General features: G+C 43.8%; 2 protein-coding genes across 3 annotated transcripts in view; one reads left to right on the top strand and one right to left on the bottom strand.

Moving 5' to 3' along the window:
* Window positions 1-4,539, top strand: part of Hdgfl3 (HDGF like 3) — a 55,094-nt gene extending 50,555 nt beyond the window's left edge. Inside the window, exon 6 of the mRNA XM_021188151.2 lies at window positions 2,320-4,539. Coding sequence (XP_021043810.1) covers window positions 2,320-2,325 — 6 coding nt within the window. The 3' untranslated portion in view covers window positions 2,326-4,539. The remainder of the gene's footprint in view (window positions 1-2,319) is intronic.
* Window positions 4,318-21,944, bottom strand: part of Tm6sf1 (transmembrane 6 superfamily member 1) — a 25,026-nt gene continuing 7,399 nt past the window's right edge. The window contains exons 4-10 of one of the 2 annotated variants that reach the window (XM_021221731.1): window positions 19,595-19,698; window positions 17,417-17,499; window positions 16,690-16,811; window positions 14,546-14,650; window positions 12,602-12,694; window positions 12,336-12,455; window positions 4,318-5,165 (exon numbers count right to left, since the gene is read on the bottom strand). In XM_021221731.1, the coding sequence (XP_021077390.1) occupies window positions 4,974-5,165; window positions 12,336-12,455; window positions 12,602-12,694; window positions 14,546-14,650; window positions 16,690-16,811; window positions 17,417-17,499; window positions 19,595-19,698 (819 nt within the window). In that variant the 3' untranslated portion in view covers window positions 4,318-4,973. Of the gene's footprint in view, window positions 5,166-12,335; window positions 12,456-12,601; window positions 12,695-14,545; window positions 14,651-16,689; window positions 16,812-17,416; window positions 17,500-19,594; window positions 19,699-21,944 lie in introns of those variants that run through there. The other variant, XM_021187001.2, reaches the window with a different exon arrangement.

Raw genomic sequence — 21,944 nt, 5'->3', positions numbered from 1 at the left:
TTCAGTCTTTTGGGGCCCTCCATACAGGTAATAATAGCTATGCTAATTTGTTTCCCAACAGTGTGTCAGGCTTCCCTTTGCCACCTGTATCCTCCCCAGTGTTTGATGTTTGGTTTTTGATGGTGGATAGCTATTCCTGCTGGCATGAGATGAGGTCTTACTATAATTTTGATTTGCACATCACTGCTCAACTCACCAAATATCAAAATCATAATACCAAATCTTTTCATATAAAAATGGTATATATGAAAAAACTCTTTTTGCCTTCTGCCTGCCATATTTTGGGTATCCATTAGCTTTGCAGTCCCCTAAAGCCTCTTTCACTGTGTCTCTCATTAAAATCATCAAGGGAAACTCTGATGACATCTTCCAGATGGCAGCCAACGTAGCCAACGCTGGGCTCAAAAGGTGACCACAGAACATGACCACCCACCCCATTGGCTTTTAGGTCAAGGAAGCATCAGGCCTAGTAGATACCCGGAATTCTATGTCCAGTCTATAGATACCATTATGAATTGAAAATTAATACATGTAATCACAGTAGTTATAGTAGACATTTAAAAGTCATAAACTCTACAGTTGCTCCACAAGAACCCATTTGACGGTGCCTTATTTAAAACAAAGAGGTGTGCTCTTAAAGTGGTCACTCTGGTACTACTGTCTCCTCAGTGCATGGACAGTGCTCCGAGACTGCTGTTGGATCTGCTTTAAACTATTCTTTAATATGAATTGAGCTGTTCAATGAATTTTCTGCGGCAGTAAACAGAATTTATTGCCTTTCACGTAATACTAATAAAATATACTTTTAAAGATTTCTTTGATTAACAAATTTTCATTATCTGGATATCTTCCTCCTCCCAAGGAAAGAGCCCTCCAAAGTATCTGTGAGTATAATCGTATGTTTAGAGTTTCATTTACTGATAAATCAGTTACTAGGCATTATATTTTTCAAGTTCAAAGGTTGTAAATATGCCTTTAAAAGTTTAAAGATCCACTAGTCTCCTTGGTTGGGGTAGGGACAGAGAAATTAAATTTTCTTTTCTGTGGGAATGGTACCACCATGTGATTTGATAGGGTAAGTGTTACAGGCTTTGGTTAAGAGGGAACATCTGCTCACATGTGTGTTGATTGAGTTATTTATAATAAAACTGTTTTAGGGGGAAAATATTGGGCCTGAGTTCCCTTTTTTGTTCATCTCATGAGAACTAGAAGTGGTTAATATATTTAGGTTAATGACACAGAAAACAAAAATAACATCTCTTTGGGGAAATATAACCTGACATAATTTAAAGTGAAATCTAAATTTAGATTTAATTCTAGGGTTTATAAGATGGCTCAGTGGATAAAGTGACTGACCCCCCAAGCCTGATGGCCTAAGTCTTTTTGTTGTTGTTTTGGTTTGGTTTTTGTTTTTGTTTTTTCGAGGGATTCTCTGTATAGCCCTGGCTGTCCAGGAACTCACTCTGTAGACCAGGCTGGCCTCAAACTCAGAAATCCGCCTGCCTCTGCCTCCCAATTGCTGGGATTAAAGGTGTGCGCCACCACTGCCCTCTTGACCTAAGTCTTGATCCCAGAGTCTACATGGTAAGAGAAGACCTACTCCAGTAAGTTGTGACCTGACCTTCATATGTTCACTGTATCATGTGCATGCACACATACACACACACACACAAATAGACACACATATTAAAAGGAAAAAAATATAAAAATTAAGAATTTAATTATTTTACAAAGCAGGAATATTTTATCTTTGTCACATGCATGCCATATAAGTTTTAAAGAAAATCTGGACGTTTTTTTGTTTCATCTGTTTTTTTTCTTCAAAAGTGCAAAGTCCGAGACTAGACATACTGAAGTTGTTGTTAACGTCTGTACTTTGCTGCATCGTGTGTGCTCCAAGTAACTAAAGTTGCAAATATTGTGAAAGACAGTCTGCATGCACCCAGATGGCCTTCAACTTATCCTGCTCACCCCTCGTCAGACAGACCACCTCTATCTTGGGAGTGTGGTGGGCACCAGCAGTACTTGCTTCCTTGCGTGGTACAGCATGTGCCACTGCTATCGATTCCTCCACTGGAGAGGAGACAGAGGTTACCCCTAGGGTTTGTCTGGTTCTGAACAGGATACTGACAGTAGCGTGCCAGTGTTTACTGGATAGAAAGCAAAGCCTCTGACGCTGTTTCGCTAAGTATTGCTGCTGCCGTGATGTTGACTCAGACTGCAGAGGACAAGAACCCAGTGCCCACAGGGGTGACGAGCGTCCCTTGGTAGTGTCCTAGCTCATCTAAGGCTTGTTTTATTTGCTTTTTTTTTTTACAGACCTAACTACCGTAATGAATGCTGCATATTGAGAGAAACCACAAGAAGGTTAACTGTTTGATTGTCTAATTCTTGGATTTGATATGAACCAACAGTCTTTGTTGTCATTGACAGAGCCCCAGTATGTGTGTGCATTAGTCACATTCCTCTCTGTTCTGTTGAAGGAAAAAGAGACATTTTAACCTTTTTAAGGTTATTGACTTTATTTTATGTTATTTGGTTGCATGAAGTTGCTCTTAATCACTAAGAATGATGATTTTGCAGACTTCTGTGTCTAGGCTCCTTTTTCAAGGCAGTCCAAGTCATCAGCTTCCTGCCTCTTTCCCACCATCATCAGATACTCAGCTAAATAGTAATTTGTATTGTTAGGTGACTGCTCAGCTTAATACTTCAGGATGGGATTTTCTTTATAGCAGAACCCAAGAACCAACTCCTAGATACATACTGTTGGTGTATTGGAGATGAAGTTAGAGTCATCTTTCAGTTTTAAGGCCATGTGTAAAGTTTTACCATATGTACAATACCTATTCTGTATTAGAAATAGCTAGTTGAAACTTATTACTTCTCAAAACTCATGTTCCTGTGTCCACAAACTGAGTTTATATGTGAACTTGGTGAGTCTTTTTATGTCATACCAAAATAAAGCAAGGATTTTTTTTTCCCAAAGCCAATATGATTTGAGCTAATCACTCAAGATGGTCACTTTACACTGAAAGCTGAACTCGGCAGGAGCACTATGGGAAACAAAGCATCAACTCTTGAATTCAGAGTTTAAAATAGACTTTTCTTTTAGAACTAGAATTAGGGTAGTTAACGTTCATCTGCCAACCATTATTACGTGTGCATTGTTGTCCCTCTTGTGATAATAGAGTCTTATTTATTTTTATGCCAGCTTATACTGTGAGAACACATTAGTCAGTTTGGGTTTCATCAACCCTGCTATGCTTGTCCTTGGAAGATCTTTTGTGTATGTTTGAGGTTTGTAGCTGAAAAGTTTACTGTAAAAAAAAAAAAATCAAAAACAAAAAAATGTATTGTTTTTACAGAATAAATTTATTGGAATGTGTACTGGGAGTAAGGTTTAAGGTTATAAACAGCTGAGTTAATGTTATTTGGCTTCATATGTGTAATGTGAAGTATTAATGTGTTTCCTGTATTATAGCAAAGATTGACAGCAAATTGACATTAGAATTAAGTGCAGGTGAAAATTTTATTTTTTCTATCATGTTTCTTTTTAAGTATTCTGGATGTTAGGTTAAGTGAAAGCCGTGCGGGGGCAGGAGCTGCAACAACAGGAGCTGTCTGCAGGTCTACGACAGCACAGCTCAGGGGACCCTGCATTTACACACACGCAGCCTTCCGTGCATCCCGTTTGCTTTTGGTGTTCTTACTTTGTTGAAGAACTAATGAACGTGAAGAGAAAATAGAAGAAGACCTGAAAGCCCAGTGTCGTTGTGACGATGGCAGCGATGCGGGGCTCTGGATGCACTGGTCTACTCACCCCTCCCTTGAGGACATCAGTGTCCTTCAGCCTTGCTCCTGTCCTTTAGCAATCAGTGGTCCCTGTTGTACTCATGCAGTTCCGCGTATGGAAAATTCATTAAGAGACAGGCTGTTAAGTCAGGGTTTTTTCTTTAAAAGGTACTTTTTAATTTTAAATATTTTATTTTAAAATAATGAAATTTGTCAAAAGATCTCTTCATTGTCATGCAAAACATGTGGAGAAAGTAGATAGCATTTTAAATTGGAACGTATAACAAAGGTTTTTGTTTGTTTGTTTGTTTGAGGCAGGGTTTCTCTGTGTAGCCCTGATTATCCTGGAACTCGCTCTGTAGACCAGGCTAGCCTGGAACTTGAAGATCAGCCTGTCTCTGAATCCCAAGTGGAAGGATTAAAGGCATGTGCTACCACTGCCTGGCACAGACTTCTTAAATAAAAAGTTCAAAATTTGTCATGAAAATGTATATGTAAAATGCTTCAAAATTAATAAAGTTTATCTTCATAAACACCAAAAATAATTTTATTGAAGGTATACACAGAAACACAAGACAAATATTATCAGCCAGCCACCAATAAAACAAGTGTTCATTAAGGCAACTAATAAAGTTGATTTGTGTCATCTTAGCTATTCAAATTCACAATAGAAGTTTTGACAGCAATTTTTAAAACAGCAATAAATAATACGCTTTCCTTGTGAAAACACTTGAATCAATTTAAAAATATTGTGATGATCTGGCATTTATATTAAGTTTGTCAACAACTCATACATTTCATATGAAGCCATTTCTCCAACCTGCAATTGATATTTTGAATTATTTCTTATACATAGTGAGTATGGTTAGTTACTTCTGAATAGTTTCATTTTTATGCTTTTTGTAGGCACTAGAGTTGTAATTTTCACACATACTATGTGCAAACAATGCTAAGATCAGTGGTCACATTCACAGACAAATGTTGATATATTTCCTTAAACAAGCTGTTTCTCAACTTTAATTTTCTTTCAAAACTGAGAATATGCCCATACACTACCATTAGTTTCACTCACATGTATGCTGCAGAGCAAGTGTGTTCTTGTGAGTATTCCTGTATGGAAGGGGGTAAAGAAGAGCGCCAGTCCCATTAACAGGTCAGAGAGAGCTGTTAATGAGGTATGCTTATTCCAACTTTTCATCTGCCTTAGTTCTTAGGAAGAACTCGGGATTGTAGGTACAACGGTAGGCCAAGAGCTGAGGAAGAACTCCATATGCTATGTTTAGTGCTAGAAAAAAGATTTTCGCTTCTTCGGGGACTCTGTAGACATAAGCAGTTCTAGCATGAAGGGACGCACCAATGTGAGAAAACTGAGCCTGTTTATATTAAAACAAAACAAAAAACAGTAAGGATGAGAACTGTTCACTTGGATTAATGATGAATACTGAGTGTCTCATTCAGACTATGTGCCCTCAAAACCTGTCTTAAAGGCAAAATACCTTCAGATAATCCAGTCTTTCACTAAATTTAAGGTGGTTCTTGATATAAGTATTCAAATAATGTATCCCTCTTAAAGTGTGATATCATTACAGTTGTGTGTTTTTAACCTATCCAGTGCCAAATAACAAACAGTACTGGCTCAATTCAACAACAACAACAACAACAAAACCTCCCCTCCCCCTTTTTTCTAGTTTGAATCTTAGGAACACTAACTATATAGATATGCAGCAAGGCCTCACAAGTTGGGTTTGAATTACAAATGAAGTTGAATTTTAACATTTAAGCTGTAGTTAGTATAAGGAGCTACTTTAGAGAGAAGCACTGAGGGTCTCAGACCAACCACTAGATGCCAGAGCTCAGAGCCCACCACATGTACTGCTTATTCATTCGTGTGTTTGGTTTTATGTAACTTAATAGCACTATGGTTGTTTGTAAGGTAAGCTTGTTAATAGCTTGGCTTGTGGATAGCAATATGATTATAAAATGGCAAATATATACACAGGCAGCCTTTCCAAATCAGACCGAAGTCTACTTAGAATTGTGACTGGTCAGCATGTTTGAAGTGTCAGAACAGAACAGCAAGGGCTCCCTCTGTTTATATGGAATAGTTTATAAACTATTCAGAATGTGCCAGTTGAATTTTGCTTGGCTCATTTGTTTTTTTTTATACTTTTCATAAGCACAGAGAAAAACTATTAGAAAAGTAATGCAGGCCATAGCAGGATTAAAAACGATAGAGTATTTTTCTCAGAAAACTTGTTATTATAAAATGCAAACCCCAAGTCTGCACTTTTATGTTTGCCTGAAATTCAAGATACACAGAAATAAAGACTAAAGATTTAAATGTAGTTAAATGGTAAATTATCAGTATACTATGATCAAAGTGGAACGATAAAGGATCCTGCAATCTAAAGAGACAGAAGTAACAATGAATCACTAGAGAATGTGTTTTTAATGTATTGTTACCTTATATGTCCTTCCATATGATCAATTGAGAGTGCTAAGTGCTAACAGATGTAAGTGCTACTTGGCATTTGATGTGACCTTGGCAAGAAAAGAGCATGTTTAGGAATTTGTATAAATGGCAGATATTTTAATGGGCTACAATTTATAAATTACTGATATATTCCGGATGCTTCTAATATGTTTTTACTACTCTGGAAATAAAAATTAAATTCCTGATGTGTGTTGACAAGGACCAACAAGTGGATTACCTACACTGTGATCCTCCTCGGGCACTGAGAAGGTTCTGCCCTCAGACACACTCCCTAGGGCACACAGCCAAAGGCCCAGCAAATGATTGCATCTCAGGGCTACACAGACAAAGACCTTGAGAATAAAGGGCACTTTGGAAGCTGCCCAGAGGAGACACTGCTGTGGACAGTCTGGGGACTCTGACAGAAGCCTTGGCTCCTGTCACTTGTACTCTGGGTCCTGCTTTAGCTGTTTTTCTGAACATACAACAATTTTCTTCTGGACTAGAGGCCAGTTTTGAACCCCGGTTTTGTCAGATTTGTGGGTTTAGTGATTCTATCCTTATAGATTATTGTACTCATCTTAAAATGACAGAAAAATACTACCCACAATTCCCAAGAATAAGTAACATGAGCAGTTGGGTGTACTTATATAGATAAACCTGTCTGAGAGGTCAGTGATTGTGTGGGCCCTTCTCTGCACTAAACAATGCAGTTAATACCTCATTCTCGTAAACAGGAAGCTCATGACAACATTCAAAAAAATGATGTGTCCTTAGATTAGATTGTACGCCCACTGGGCAGGTACTGTGTCTAATGTTTTGTGTGGCACCTATCACGTTGTTAGAGTTCAATAAACATTCAACAACAATGGTCTTGTGACTGTCAGAATACAAAAAGACTCTTGAAAGCCTTTTTCCTATACCTGTAGTAGTAGGACATTATACTCAGAATTATTAATACGGGGTGAAGATCATAACATTCTTCACCAAAAAGCTGTGTGCCCATGAGAAAATAATAGTGAGGCCAGTTGTGTGCAGCTTCTGGGGCTGCACGGCCCACACCTGCAGCTTCCTCTGATGCTGGCTGCTCAGGGTTCCTTTCCCACGCTTACTGGTCCGCAGTACCCACCACACCTGCTTCCCTGCTGGACCTAGCACTCTGCTGGGAACCCTGCTGGAGTTGAGGGAGGAGGGTACTGTGTGCTGCTGAATCCCGCATCTCAATTAGGATAACTATAAAACTCAGTAATGCGGCTGACACATATAGTCATTTCCCTTTGACTCAATTCTAAGTTTTCTACCTAGTAGAAATAAGAGATACTTGTTTTTGGCTTTTGGGTTGGTTGGTTGGTTGGTTGGTTGGTTTCGTTTTGGTCCGATTGGATGTTTAGAACAGTAATGAAAGTAAGCAAAAGCTAAATTGTAATAGGTCCCTTTCCTGTGTTTATAGAAAAAATTAGGAAAGTATGACCCCTCCCCATGATAATACCCCCCCCCCGTCACAATCCTGGATCCAAAATGAAGTGAGCCTTCCATGTCCACATGGATGTTAAGAGGGCAAACCCTGTAGCCCTCTGCTGGACCTCATGCACTGTGAGCAGATGCCCCACAGCATGGGGGTTGGTGGTTCTGTCTCCATTGGGTCATAGCTCTACCACCAGCCAGTTGAAAGGTCCGCCCCAGCAGGGGAGGGCTTGGCACACAAAGCCCAGTTAGATACCTGTCTGGCCTTTTAACTCCTCTATCAAAGGAGAAGCATGTAAGAGAGTGAAACCCAAGGTTGACATGTCAGCACTAAAGGTGCTTGGTAAAGAAGCACCGAGCAGATGGATGGGAGATTGGCAACCTGGGTATCTGGGAGCTTCCTAAAACATTTCCCTGAAGGAAAAATGTTACAAGGCTTGACTCAAGGAAGGTCAACTCTTTTCAACTAGACTGTCCACAGATGTACCTGTGGATCCCAGCATGGCAGGTGGGGTGGGGGAGACAGTGCATGGGAAGGGATGTCACCAGACTCAGCTGGCCCCAGTCAGCATGGGCTTACCGAATGCCTACTTCTTGGAACCTGCCCTAAGCTTTTGCCTAGGGTTTTTTTTTGTTGTTGTTGTTTTTTGTCATTATATGTGGAATACACTTAAGTTTAAATTGTAGAAAAATTAATCTCAGTGAGAAAGCATTTTTCTCTCAATCCTTTCTGAGAATCTGTATTAATAGTCATTATAAATAGGAGTCACATGGCTTTTACATGTCAGGCACTGACACTAGCTCTGGACTTAGAACCCTATTTAATCCTCTGCAGCTTGACAGAAGAAAAAGTAACAGATGTTGCTTTAACTGAATTTACTGAATTACCTAGAAACAACGAGGAACTTGATCAGTTCCTGCTGTTAATTATATTAACTTAGATTATAACAGTGTGCAGTCAGTCAGCCTTTGGGATCCCAGGAGGATTGGTTCCAGGACCTTGGGAAATCCCATATATGTCAAAATCGTTGGAGCCTCAATTCTCTTGTATAAATCATGTTTGTGTCTTATGTACATCTTTGTGCATGTGTTACATTAAATGACTCAGAGCCGAACAGTGTACATGCAGTATACGCAGTTGTACTGTGTCTTTTTGGAAATAAGAAAAGTTTAAAAAGTTTTGTTCAGTACTGATTACAATCACAGGCCCCAACATGCATCTCTTAAGTCGGTGAGTTCTGCACATCCCTAAGAACTGACTGCTCTGGGCGAGAGGAAGCACTAGTAAGTGAATTGATGTGCTCTGCTATATTTTCATTAGTCCTATAGCAAGCTGTGTATGAAAAGAGATTTTATTATAAGTCCTCCAATGGAACTTGGCCTGGTTTTTATTTTAAAACGTTAACTGAGCTTATATTTTCTGAAGAGAACAGATTTGGGAGGTTCCTAACACAGTCTGAAATCAAAGACCCAATAACCAATCACCTAGTGTGTCTTCCAGTGACATAACTAAGAAACTATTAGGATTTTTTCTAAGTTGTAGTACCTTAGGAGGTAACATGGGGGTTTGTGTTTGATAGTCCAGCATGGGAGGCTGGAGCTGGGAGGACACATGATCAGCCTGGACACTGTTGGTGCTGGGGATCAAACAGAAAGGTTTGAGGGTGTCAGTAGGAGCATATGTGTGTGAAGTGTCTGAATTAGGCAACAGTTTTAGAAACTAGGGGATGCTGGTCAAGGTTACAAAGATCCTTTCTGCCACAAGTATACTCTCTTAACAGGCGGGGCAATTCCTAAGTATGCTTGGCCATGTGCATTGCTTTGTTGTAGCATCATTTCTAACTTTTACATAAGCCGAACACTATGAATAAGTAGATATTAAAGCCCAAACTAGGAGGATGTAGAACATATAATCTCTGCACCATGCCACGCGAGTTGAGCCGTTGGGAGAAAACGGACATAACAGGACCTGACCCTCATGTCCTGGATCTGAACTCAACAGCAAGAGTGACTTCAGTCTATCTTGTCAAACTGGACTATGATAGATAAGCCCAAAGTTCTGCTGAAAAGCTTAAAGTCTGGCTGAGCTACCTCTGCCAGGCCTGCAGCCCATACTGCCCTTCCCAGGGCCATCTGTTTGGAGTCACAGGGACCCACTTGCAAACTAAGCCTCATCCACAGGACGGTTGGTCTTTCTGTAGGCTCTAAACCTATTTGCCTCTAGGTTAGACCTTCCTAAACCTCCTGTCTTGGCCATATGGTTCTCCCACATAACTGGACATGTGTGTTTAGGATCTTCTGACTAGTTCTCCAGTTATCCCCTGAGACTGACCAGGCTGCATACCTGTCCTTTGCCACCTTAGCTGAGGACACTCAGAATCCTATCTGGGGGTGGGGGCAGTGGCGTGTAGAGGATGTCCACCTGAATCAAAGCATAGTTAGCTGTTGGGCTGACTGGTGAGAGTGAGGTAAGCGTGCCTCGTTTGTCCTGGAGGGTACAAGTAAAAGGGAACCAAGCCAAGGAGACAAAAGCCACAGCTAAGTCTGCCCTGACCACCTGCTTCCATACCTAAATGCTAGCCATTTCCCAAAAGCAGTTCAACTTAGTGAAGTCCCATTCAGCCCTCAAAAACTGACTGCAGGCAGCACTGCCTCCCACCACTATGCTTGCCCCCCAATGGTTCAGCTCCCCGATGCCACACACAGGGCTTACTTTGTGTTGTTGAGCCCTGCCTCAGCTGATTGCTTGCAGGGGCAGAAGGAGATGATACTGTGGATATGAGGTTTAGAGCTGGAAAGAACAATTTAGCCCCGCATGTCATTTGGTGATGCTGTACCTCATCTTTGAAGGGGTATTCATTTAAATAAGAACACATGTCACGTCCATTCGTAACACCATTGCTTCAGAGAACTAAGATCACATTTGCCAGCCTCTTGCAAGATCTGGCCCAGAAAAACTTCCCTGTGATCTTTGCATGAGCTGACTCCACTAGCCCTAGTAAACATGTGTTTACTTCATTACTACCACAGAGCATGTAGCCTACCCTCACACAAGGCAAGGAGGTTAGCCACTCGGACTAGCATAGTGGCAACAGGCTCACACTGGAAACAACAGATTTGACCTGACCTAGGGATGGGCTTATTATATGTAGCAGGTGAGGGAAAGGGGGGGATAAAGAATTATTCCAGGTTCTGGAGAGATGGCTCACTGTTGAAGAGAACTGGCTCTTCTTTAGAGAACTGGAATTCAATTCCCAGCACCCACATGGTGACTCACAGCCATCTGGAACTCCAGGTCCAGGTGAGAAGATTCCTGTTCTAGCCTCCACAGGTCCACAAATGGTGCACAGCTACACATGCAGGCAAAATACCATATACATGAAATGAATTTAGAAGATTCCAGGTTTTGGCTTGAATTGGCCAATGCAAGCTCAGGCTATTTACAAAGACAGTGGGCAACAGGAGAAATGGTGAGGTGGAGAGTCCTATTTGAGTGTCTGCTTTTGCCATGCTCCCTGGACAAGGCAGGAGATTGCAAATCGTGAGTTCAAGGCTAGTCTGGGCTACAAAGCAAGACTGCATCAAACAGAAAAATGTTTTCTTGTATAGATTGATACTTGATTTGCAGCTGTGCTTAAAAACTCAGGTGTACCTGCTTCTGTTACAAAGACACCAGAAGTTTCTCAAAATGCCTCAAAAAAAAAAATCTGATGAGCTAGTAAGACATCCAAATGAGCTTATTAAGTTGGGAGTTAAATTAGCAGTCAGGACTGAAGAGACTGTCACCAGCTTACAGTTATAAGCTGAAGGCCTTAAGATGGTGAAATTAAAGCCCAAACCAAGGCCTTGAGGTTAAGGTATTCAGAGACTGACCAAGCAGAGCAAGGTGGTGTTTCCTCTGCAAGCAGTGTCTATTTTTTTCTATGAATATTCTAATTAAGTACCCTAGGAAGGATTTAACCCACTGACCCCATGAGTACTCCGTTTTTCAACCCTGTGAATTTTGGGGTCTTTCTGCCATCGTGGTTCCTGGACCATGAGTATGTAATTAACTGTGCTTTGCTTCTGGGTGGACCCCACTTTCATTTCCAGGTCAGGGTTGCTTTCATTAAACACCTGCTGTCAGGCAGAAACTTGGTGAGGTGCCAGGGTGCGGGCCCAGGAAGGCTCAGCTTTCCAGAAACAGAAGCAGCCCTCTTGGTTCTGTTAAGCATTGTACAGCAGAGCTCTGGACTCTTCATTTACATAGAGTAGACAGCTTAAGAGTTACAGCTCTGAACTCATCAGTAATCATAATGTCCATAGTTTGGGAAACAATTCTATTACATAGCAGTGCCGCTTGCTACTTTTTTGACTCCAGAAAAACCTTAATTTCACCATATAACCATATCTACAAGGTGGTATCATTAGATTTAAAGTAAGTGTGTGTGTGTGTGTGTCTGTGTGTATGTATGTATGTATGTATGTATGTGTGTGTGTAGCAGAAATGCCTTCCAACACACTAGAAGGCAATTTCTTACTCAGATACCAGGCAGAAATGGGTTACGTAAATCAAATGAAAGCTAGAGAACTAATGAACTTCCCCCCCAGGGAATAGCCGTAGTACCTGAGCGAGACCTCCAGCATGGAGCAGTGTTATATCAGGCATCCATGAGCATCCAGGGACCACTAAGCCATAAAGTGCAATCACAAAGTAAGGGACAGAATAGAACATGTATGCCAGCATCTGTGTAAAAAACGAAAGAAAAGATAAATTAACAGCTTGACCTTAACAAAAAGCAAAACCATGAAATATTTTCAAAGATAAAATGCTAATTCCTATTCCCATTTAAAGTAAGAGAATTAACTTTAGACAAATTGTAACTACTTGACCTGAATCTTAGGGTAAGCAACAGGGTCCTTTAGGTAGGGCTCTTGAAACTGCGTGTAGAGTCGGCAGAGCTCAGCTGGGCAATCCAAAGCAATCTAAGGACAAAGTGAGTTCATTATAAATAGTTTTGTCTGGTTCTTCAGTTGGCTGATAAGGCTGTGTGCCAGCTTTAGTCATAAGCTGCTTCAGTTCTCAACATAAATCATGTGTCTTTAGAGGCTCACTAGTAAAAGGAAAAAGAGAAATATACAAGCAATATTCAGAGCTCTCTAAATGGCTAAGCCTAGGTTAACAGTGGAGAAGGGCTTTGAGATGGATGGTCCCAGCTCCTGCACCTAGATATAGTGAGCCAAAGCACAGTGGCTGGGGCGGTCAACCAGAAGAAAAAGAACGCTTCTGTACAAAACTGTACTATGCTGTGCAAGATTCAAAGGTAGTATACACCTTTCTCCAGTGCCTCGAAGAGCATATGGCCCCTGGAGGCAGTAAGGATTGCTTTGAAAGCTGGGTCCTGGACTGGCGAGATGGCTCAGTGGGTAAGAGCACTGACTGCTCTTCTGAAGGTCCTGAGTTCAAATCCCAACAACCACATGGTGGCTCACAACCACCTGTCATGAGTTCTGACACCCTCTTCTGGTGAGTCTGAAGACAGCTACAGTGTACTTATGTATAATAATAAATAAATCTTTGCGCTAGAGCGAGCAGAGGTCCTAAATACAATTCCCAGCAACCACATGAAGGCTCAAAAAAACCATTTGTACAGCTACAGTGTACTCATATACATAAAAATAAAATCTTTTTAAAAAGAAAAGAAAAGAAAAAAGAAAGCTGTGAAGCCCCTTCTGCCTGCCCATTTTGTAAAAGGGAGGATTTAGTCCTGGCCGTGAGCACCAGGTCACAGAATAGACTTTGGCACATTCCTGAGACAATTCTCCCTCAGGCACCATTCCTCATAGCCTTGGCTGTACATGAAATTTTCCACCTCGATGACAATGTAGATTACAGACTGGCAGTGGAGTTGGGCCTCTGCCCAAATTCTCATCTGCAGAAGCCCCACCCGGTAGACAAGCACACATCTCTCTCAGGGGCAAGAGAAAAAGGGCATAGAAGGATTCCACTGTGTCTCTTAGGTTTGAACTTGGCTAAAAGGTTCTATGGCTTGTTCTCAACTTGTGCCAACACCAGCGAGTTTAGAATAATTGGTAACTGTTGAAGCTGAATATGAATAGCAAATAATTCTGAGATAGTAAATATTTCTTCTAAGAATAAGTTATAAAGCTGGGTCAGAGTGAAGAATCACTAATTAATTAAGACCATAACAATTGTTTATTGAGCACTTACAAAAGTGATAAAAGGCAAAGAGAAAAAGAAAACAAAATCAAAAAGCTCATGAGGCCTTCATGTTAGCAGACTCCAAACCTGAGCCTACATCAGCATTACCTTCAGCAGTGAGAAACTCAAGTGACCCTACACAGGTGGGGATCAGGGACCCTACTCGAGAGCACGTGGACACTCTGAACCACAGGTGAACTAAAGTCTTAGAGGATCACTCTGACCCATGATGGTTGCCTTTACATCAGAAAGAAATAGATAAAGGAAACAAAGGAATAAGATTCTAATACTAACTTGTCAGGTGACTGAAATACTTCTAGACAGAGCTTGACCTGAGGGCCCAAAGGAAAACAGATGAGATAGCCCAGGATGACCCATTTCCTGCGGGGGGGGGGGGAGCTGAGGGCAAGCAGGAAGGATTCCTGAGCTCCAGGCTGTGGCAGGAGCAGAAGTTTGTCAGTTTGATTTTACACACACACACGCACACACACACACACACACACACACACACACAGAGAGAGAGAGAGAGAGAGAGAGAGAGAGAGAAAGAGAGAGAGAGAGAGAGAGAGTTTTTCCTGTTTGGAATAGTATATGTTACTTGACATCATGCTTACCAAGCCTCTGAACAGACAAACTCCAGTTGCCAAGAAAAGACACACAGCCAACATTAAGTCAAACGGTCTTCTCAGCAGGGCCTTTGCTTGGGCTTCTTGAAGAACCTGAAATAAAAGTTTGCTGCCAGAGAACAAACTTGTCCCAAAGCCAGGGACAAGTCTGAGACATTGAATGCCAGGATATGAATACTGAGCCTAGAAGATGCACAGTTCACATCATAGCCCACTGGCACTGAACGGCGCGAGAGTCTCCTCCTTCAGCGCATCCTTTCCTCTTTGATGGAGGCACTGAGCCAGGGATGTGGGGCCCTTCCTGCTTTAGTCCGTATTTTTTTCTTGAAATTACATGATTTTATGATTTTAAAGGTTAGCTATGTTCATTTGGAAAATGAAATTTTAGGCAGTAAACCATAAGCTGCCACACTGCGCACAGTCCCCCTCATCCCTGGTTCTCTTTGGTTGGCTGGTCAGCTGGTAAGGTTGATGGTCAGTTTTGGTTGGTTGGTTGATCAGTTTTTTGTTTTTTTTGTTTTTTGAGACAGGATCTCAATTATGTAGCTGAGATAGACTTCTTGGGTAGCTCAGGTCAGCCTCAAATTCATGATCATCCTGTCTCCACCTCCCAATTGCTAAGATTAGAAGTCATGTGTGCCAACATCCCTGACTCATAGGTTTCTATATATTTATATGTATATACTCACATGTAACCTTTTTGAAAAACAGGACTTAGAATACAAACAGTTTTGCATTCACTGAATAACTGCCTGTGAGCACATCTCCCTCCCCCACCCTCACTCCCATCCTTGTGGTTGTCCTCCCACAGCAAGACACTGGGCAGTTTTCATGGGAACGCTTCCTGTGATGGAGAATGGGTGGCAAAGACATGGCTGTGGGGTCTGCATCCACTGCCTCAGGAAAGGCCCTGATGGGGCTGGGCTGGAAGCCTGGCTAAGCCACTTTGCAGGGTGCTTCTGAGGTTGTTGGTTTTGTTTGCTCTGAGTTTAGTTCTTCCCAGCTGTGCTTTAGCACTGAACTAACAACTAGAGTGGCTGTGTCTCCTGTAGTGCAGACAGTGTTCGCACCCTGGCATGGAGACCTCTCAAGACCGAGGAGCCAGGGCCACAGGGTTCCTCTTTAGCTTTCCCTTTAACACCCACTCGCTCCTCAAAGAGATGTATGAGTGTAGCTGCGGTTGGCCTGAGTTTACTCAGCGGTATTTCAATATTTACAAGCTAACTGTGTAAGTCAGAATGTACATGAAGTGAGATGGAAACCTGCGTGGTTCAACACACAGGTGGCCATGACTTTATCCCCAACACTCTCCTAAAATGGCATTTTAATGATTTCTATTTGTAAAAATAACTTGGGCCAGGTGTGGCAGTGCACACTTTTAATCCCAGCACTCAAGAGGCAGAGGCAGGTGGACCTCTGTGATCTTGAGGCTAGCCTGGTCTACACAGAAAGTTTAAGGCTAGCTACATAGTGAGACCCTGCCTCAAAAATAATACATCTAAAACTAAAATGGCTTTGTAAGGTCAGTAATTGTACTCTAACTAGTAGTGCAGATCTAAAGGACCTTACCCAAGGATCTCGTGTATAAACTGAAGAGAAAGTTAGAAAGAAATCACTAGGCTTAACTAACCCTGCAGGGCTAGCCTTACTTCGCCCAGACCATCTCAGCAGTGAATGGAAGGGAGGGGCCTCAGGTGTGCTCCTGCAACCTAAGTCCAGGGGCCAGCATCCCCGGGGAACAGACCCTATGGCCGTGTGGATCACCTTGAACACCTCAGCAGTAAATGATATTATTGAAAGATGTATCAGCTGCTCACCCACAAGCAAACCACACGCTCTGAACTTCACCTGTCACACACAGAAGGGTAACAGGAACAGAGGTGATTCCCTGCAAAGGAAGTGTGGCCTGGATGGGCTCAGGCAGAAGCAGACTGCCGGCCATGTTACAGAAGATGACAGCAAATGCCAGACCATCAGTACAGCCCCAGACGAGCCTCTCCTCCCAGGAGATGTGTGTGAGCCCTGCGAGGCTGAGAACATGTAAGAGGTACCAGCTACTGGAGAGCTAGCCTGAGTTCGCACTCCAGCACTTAAATCTTCACACTGGATAAATCTAAATGTAATAAAATCACCTTTGAGGGATAATTATAGTTTTCTGATGGTTGATTATAGATTCTGAAGCCAGCCCAGACCGGAAGACACGTATATGGTATGCTTAAGAAAAATGCAGGGCAAATCCGTGTCCCATACTTTCCTATTCAAAAGAAAGAGGAAAAGACAGTCAAATGTGTGTTCACTGCATTCATACTGCATACATAAACACAGTTACACTTAAGCTACCTTCTGTCCCAAATTATACAATTTCGCTATGAACCAGGCAATATTTGTATTAGGTAAGACAAGTCAACTTAGTGCCATGAGATGTTTGTGACAGTGATGCCCTACATACATTAAAAAGTATTTGTAACACATATGTCCTAAGGTTTTGCACATCCTATGACATCTCTTACTTCAGCCTGGAAGGCTCTTAATGTCCCAGTGCATTTAGCATTCGCTCTCAGAGTGTGTGAGGGGTGAGCACGATACTGAGCGCTGTGAGCGCTGTGAGCATTGGCCGTGCACTAATGCCAGTTGTTCAGCTACCTGCTCAATGCACGGTCAGAAAGCAGCTAGGAAGCACTTCCTAACAGGCAAGAGCACAGAGGGGAATAGGAACAACTTTGCAAAATTGTTTCCATAAGCTTGGAATGACTCTATTACAATGTTTTTTTTTTTAAAAAAAACAACTCCTCTAAAACCCCGTTATCACAAAACAGACAGATGATGACAACAAAGTGACTGTTAGAACAGGGTTCCTACCAACAATGTTTCCAGGCACAAAAACCACGATGCTCATTATAATGGATCCGACCCAGTAGAGGCCAATGGTTCTGTAGCTTTCCCTGCAACAAGACATTTTTGATACAGTGCATTTGTCTTGGGACACAAAGGACGATCCTAGAATTATCTTTCATTCTAGCTATCGAGGCACAAGACTAGAAACTCACTGAATCAAATGATAAGCACAAGAAACCCTGACGATCAAGCATCACTTCCAGAGGTGACACCGTACAGAGCTGCCTCTGTGGGTCTGTGCACTCATTCACAAAAAACATGTAGTGTGTGTGCGCATATGTACACGTAGGCCTCTCCATGTGCATGTAGAGACCAGAAGGCTCTGTCAGGCTCCGTTCTCAGTCACTCACCACCTTATTTTTTGAGACAGGGTTTCTCACTAAGCCTGGAGCTCTGGGCAATTCAGCTAAGCAGGCCGGACAGCAGCAATCCCCGATCCTCTGTTCTCCTCACTGCGCCCAGCACTGGGGCTCCTGGTGCCTGCCCTCCCTCACACCTGAGTGCTGGGGTGTAAAGTGGACTTTCTGTGGCAACAGAGTTTGGGGTAAAGCCCCAGAGGTGAGGATAGTGACATGTCCCTGTGTTCTAAAGGGGCTGCTCTAATCTCGGTGATGGCCAGATGTGCCCCTTCAACTGATAACCCAGAAACACCACCACACCAGAAGCTGAGGGGAATCCAAAAGGAGGGGACAGAGTGGTGAGCACTGTGCATTTCCTGCTCTGCTGCAGCCCCTAATGGAGCCAGCCCCACCAGGCCAATGACTAGTCTCAGAATGCCACAGGAAGCCGGACAAGACCAAGCTGGAGCATGACACAGGGTCAGCTCGTGGGGCACACTGCAGCCTCCCAGGGTCACACCGAGGCTGGGGAAGCTCAGGCTGTCTGGAAAGAGTCCATAGGCAAAGCCTGCCTCCTGGGCCCAGAAGAAGCCATGGAAGCCACAGTGGACAGAGAGTGAGAATCCAGCCAAAGCCGCCGGTAATTTTTGCAGTTGGTGTGACGTGAGGAATTCTGCTGTAGGAGTTCCCCCAAAGAGCCCATGTGCTGTGAGCTACAGCTAGCTTGTCACAGCAAAGGGTACTGGTACCCCCAAGACAGCAACTGTCACACGATCTTACCTCATTTCTTTAATAACACAGTCATGCTCCCAGAGGGGCCAGACACAAAGATTTGAGGTAAACCAAGTCAGTGCGCAATTTCCCAAGCCCTGGGGCCACACCCAAACTTGAGGAGAAACTCCGAACTGAGAGCAGAAGAACCTTGGAAGTACAACGTGCTTGACTTTGATCCCTTGTGAACCCGAGTTCACATCCCTAGCATCCAAATGAAAAGCCGAGACTGGTGTTGTGCACCAGGGAGAGGGTAGAGAAAGGAAGACCCCAAGGGCTTGCCGGCCAGCCAATCAGGACAAAACGGTGAGCTCCTACCTCAGCGAGAGACCCTACTTCTAACAATAAGATGGTGAGCCAGCAAGGTGGCTCAGTGGGTAAAGGCACCTGCTGCGGAGCCTGCCAACCTAAGTTAGGTCTCCAGGGGGCGTGGTGCAAGGAGAGACCCCAGCCTTGTGTAAATTAACCTCCACCTGCCTATCACAGCAAACACACACGAACATGCCCACAAAATAATAAAATGGGATTTAAAAAATAAGGTAGAGAAGAAATTGAGGACTACATCCAATGTCAGCCTCTGGCCTCTGTACAGGCTTGCATCAATGAGCACACACTCCCACACAGGTACATACACATGTGTCAACACACACACACACACACACACACACACACAAGTTTTATTGTTGTTGTGTGTTTGTTTATTTGTTGAGACAGGGTCTCACTGTGTAGCCCTAGCCTGGAACTCACTCTGTAGACCAGGCTGGCCTTGAACTCACAGATCTGCTGACCTCTGCCTCCTGAGTGCTGGAATAAAGGTGTGAGCCACCACACCATACCTGCCTTAGCTGCCACCAAAACACAAAAAGCAATAAAACAAAACAAAATAAACCAGTGACACAGGGAAATAAAGCTTTGTTCAGCTCAGAATGTTCTCGTCCTGGAGCTCCTTCGCGTGCGCGCCTCTGTGCATGCATTTTCCTTACATACCCCTTATGAGTTGCAAAGGATAGCAGAGCCAGGAGAGCTAACTTACTCCCAGGCTATGGCGGCCACCATCACCAGGTACATCAGGTAATGAACAGAGCCATCCCAGTAGCAGATCATGTGCCCATAGGCCGTGTTCAGATACGGCTCACCCTAAGGAAAGCATTAAAAGGACATGTTAAGGAAGACTCAGCTCTTTACATTGCAAATAAAACAACAGAGCTAAATGTTGTTCGTTCGCTGAGATGAAGCGGCCTCCGTGCAGTTGGTAGGACTGTGAAAATATGTCTTTACCCTGGGGCTGCCAAAACCAGGGTCTGCCATAGCGTCAGACAGGAGAATCCCTGACAGATTGGCATCTGATTGCTCAGCAAAGGTTTGTCCAATACCACAAAGGCATCAGATGGCTGTGTGGGCAATCCCAGCTGGAGCAAGGCCAAACCTGAGCCTGCAGGTGCTTGGCCTTCGCCAGAGGGACAGCCCAGGAAGGCCTTGCTCACTGGTGCCACCTGCTGGCCGTAACCACTCATGCTGCTCTTGTGGGCTGGGCAGTGCGTGAGGAGCTGCCCAGGCCCAAAGCCGTGGGCATACACAGGCAACCCTGAGCTCAGCTTCCTACCTACCCTTTACTTAGCCTTCCGAAGCAGGCTTGTGGGCTGGTCAGGACTGGCTGTCCTGAGGGGAGGAAGCACGTTTCAAAACCTTCAAGACATGCCTGAGGTCACATGGCTAACACAGAAACACATTTCTGAGATATTTTTCGTTTCATGAACACAAGATTGTATGATGAACTATGCATGCTTCCCTCCCCCAGGCAGTCATGTTTCCGGGTCCCCTCACGGGACGTGGGTTCTTCAGTGGTGCTCTCTCTCTTCCTTCTCCCAGGTTAGTCACCTCCCAGATTGCTTCTAATGTATCCCTAATATACCTGCAGTCCTTGCTCTAACTAGGAAAGGTCTGCGCAGCCAAACTATGTCAAACATCCAAGCAGGCATTCTCCGAAATACCGTGGTTCCCCTTGGGTAAGGAAAGCAGCCTTTTGCCCAAAGTCAAATCAAATTCAATCACAATGGGGGAGGAAGCCACACCCAACCTCTAGCCCAAAGCCTGGCTGCCCTTCTCTCTCACCTCGGCACTCTGACTGCGTAATTCCAACTGATTTCATGGCTCCAGTCATTCCTATCTACACACTCAGCTCTGAGAGCCAGCACTGGCCTCCTCCGAGAACTTGACGGACCCCCGTGGCCCCCTCAGACTCACCTGAACTCCTTCAACTGAGCTGCAGCTGCCTCTCCCTTCAGCCAAGCCCTTCCTGGCCTCTCCACACAGGGCTCAGGCAGCTCCGAGCTCTGCTGTGCAGACTCTGGACAAATCTCACCAATGTTATGTCTGTGCTGTCAGCTCAGGTGCTCTTCCCTCTTCATCATAGCATAGGCCTTCAGAGTCATGCATAGAACCACGGCTACATTTCCAAACGGGCGTCACCTCTCCCTGCTTCCCACTCTCCCACTGCAGGGCCCAAAAGCCTGTGGGTCAAAGCCCCATCTCTTCTACTAGGTCCTCAGGCCTTACCACAGTTGCACCCCAGCTTTCTTGTACCTATTTGCCCTGATTCCTGCCAACCTCACCAGGTGGATCTCTTGCCCCTGACCAGCTGCCTCCCTCCTGAAGACCCCTCCTCTGGGCCCATTGGCCCCTCTCTGGGCTTCCCTTCTGCCTCTGTCTGCCGACCATGGTCCATTTCCAAAGCTCCTCCCCTTCTGACCAGTCTCCAGAGTTTGAGCATCTCTTCATCACTGGCTGTGTGAGCAATTCTCTTCTTGGACTTCTAAGTTTCAACTATATTTGGGTAGCTCCTGAATCTCTCTAACAGAGCCATTATTCAGAGGTCCAGACCTGCCCCGACCCGCCATCTGGGGCATTAGTAGATGTCCTTCAAGTACCCAAAACTCCAAACACTCCCAGATGAACTCTGCATCACTCTGAAAACATCCCTAGGCCCCTAGGAAGGCCCTAGACACTGGGTCTCCTCTCCAGACCTTTGTCCAAGCGTTCCCTTTGCCATAGAAGGAAGGCCTTTCCCTTCCTCTCACCACGCAGAAATGTGTGTGGTCCTCTCCCATGGCCATTCAGAAATTCTGTGGAAACAACAGCCACTCAAAGAGGCCCTCCTGGCCAGCCCCAGAGCCCATCCATCTGTGTGGAGAGCATGCCTTTGTCAGAGAGTGTGCCTCTGCCATCACACCCAGGGCAAGGTCATCCTCCCTTCACATTGGACGGTGAACTCTTTTTTTTTTTTCTTTTTTTTTTAAGATGTCTTCATTTTTATATATGTGCGCACACTGTCACTGCCTTCAGACACACCAGAATAGGGCATCAGATCACATTGCAAATGGTTG

Source organism: Mus pahari, chromosome 1 (genome assembly GCF_900095145.1).
Source record: "Mus pahari chromosome 1, PAHARI_EIJ_v1.1, whole genome shotgun sequence".
Taxonomy (NCBI): Eukaryota; Metazoa; Chordata; class Mammalia; order Rodentia; family Muridae; genus Mus; species Mus pahari.
Note: the sequence above shows the minus strand (reverse complement) of the source record. Positions and strands in the feature narration are given on the sequence as shown.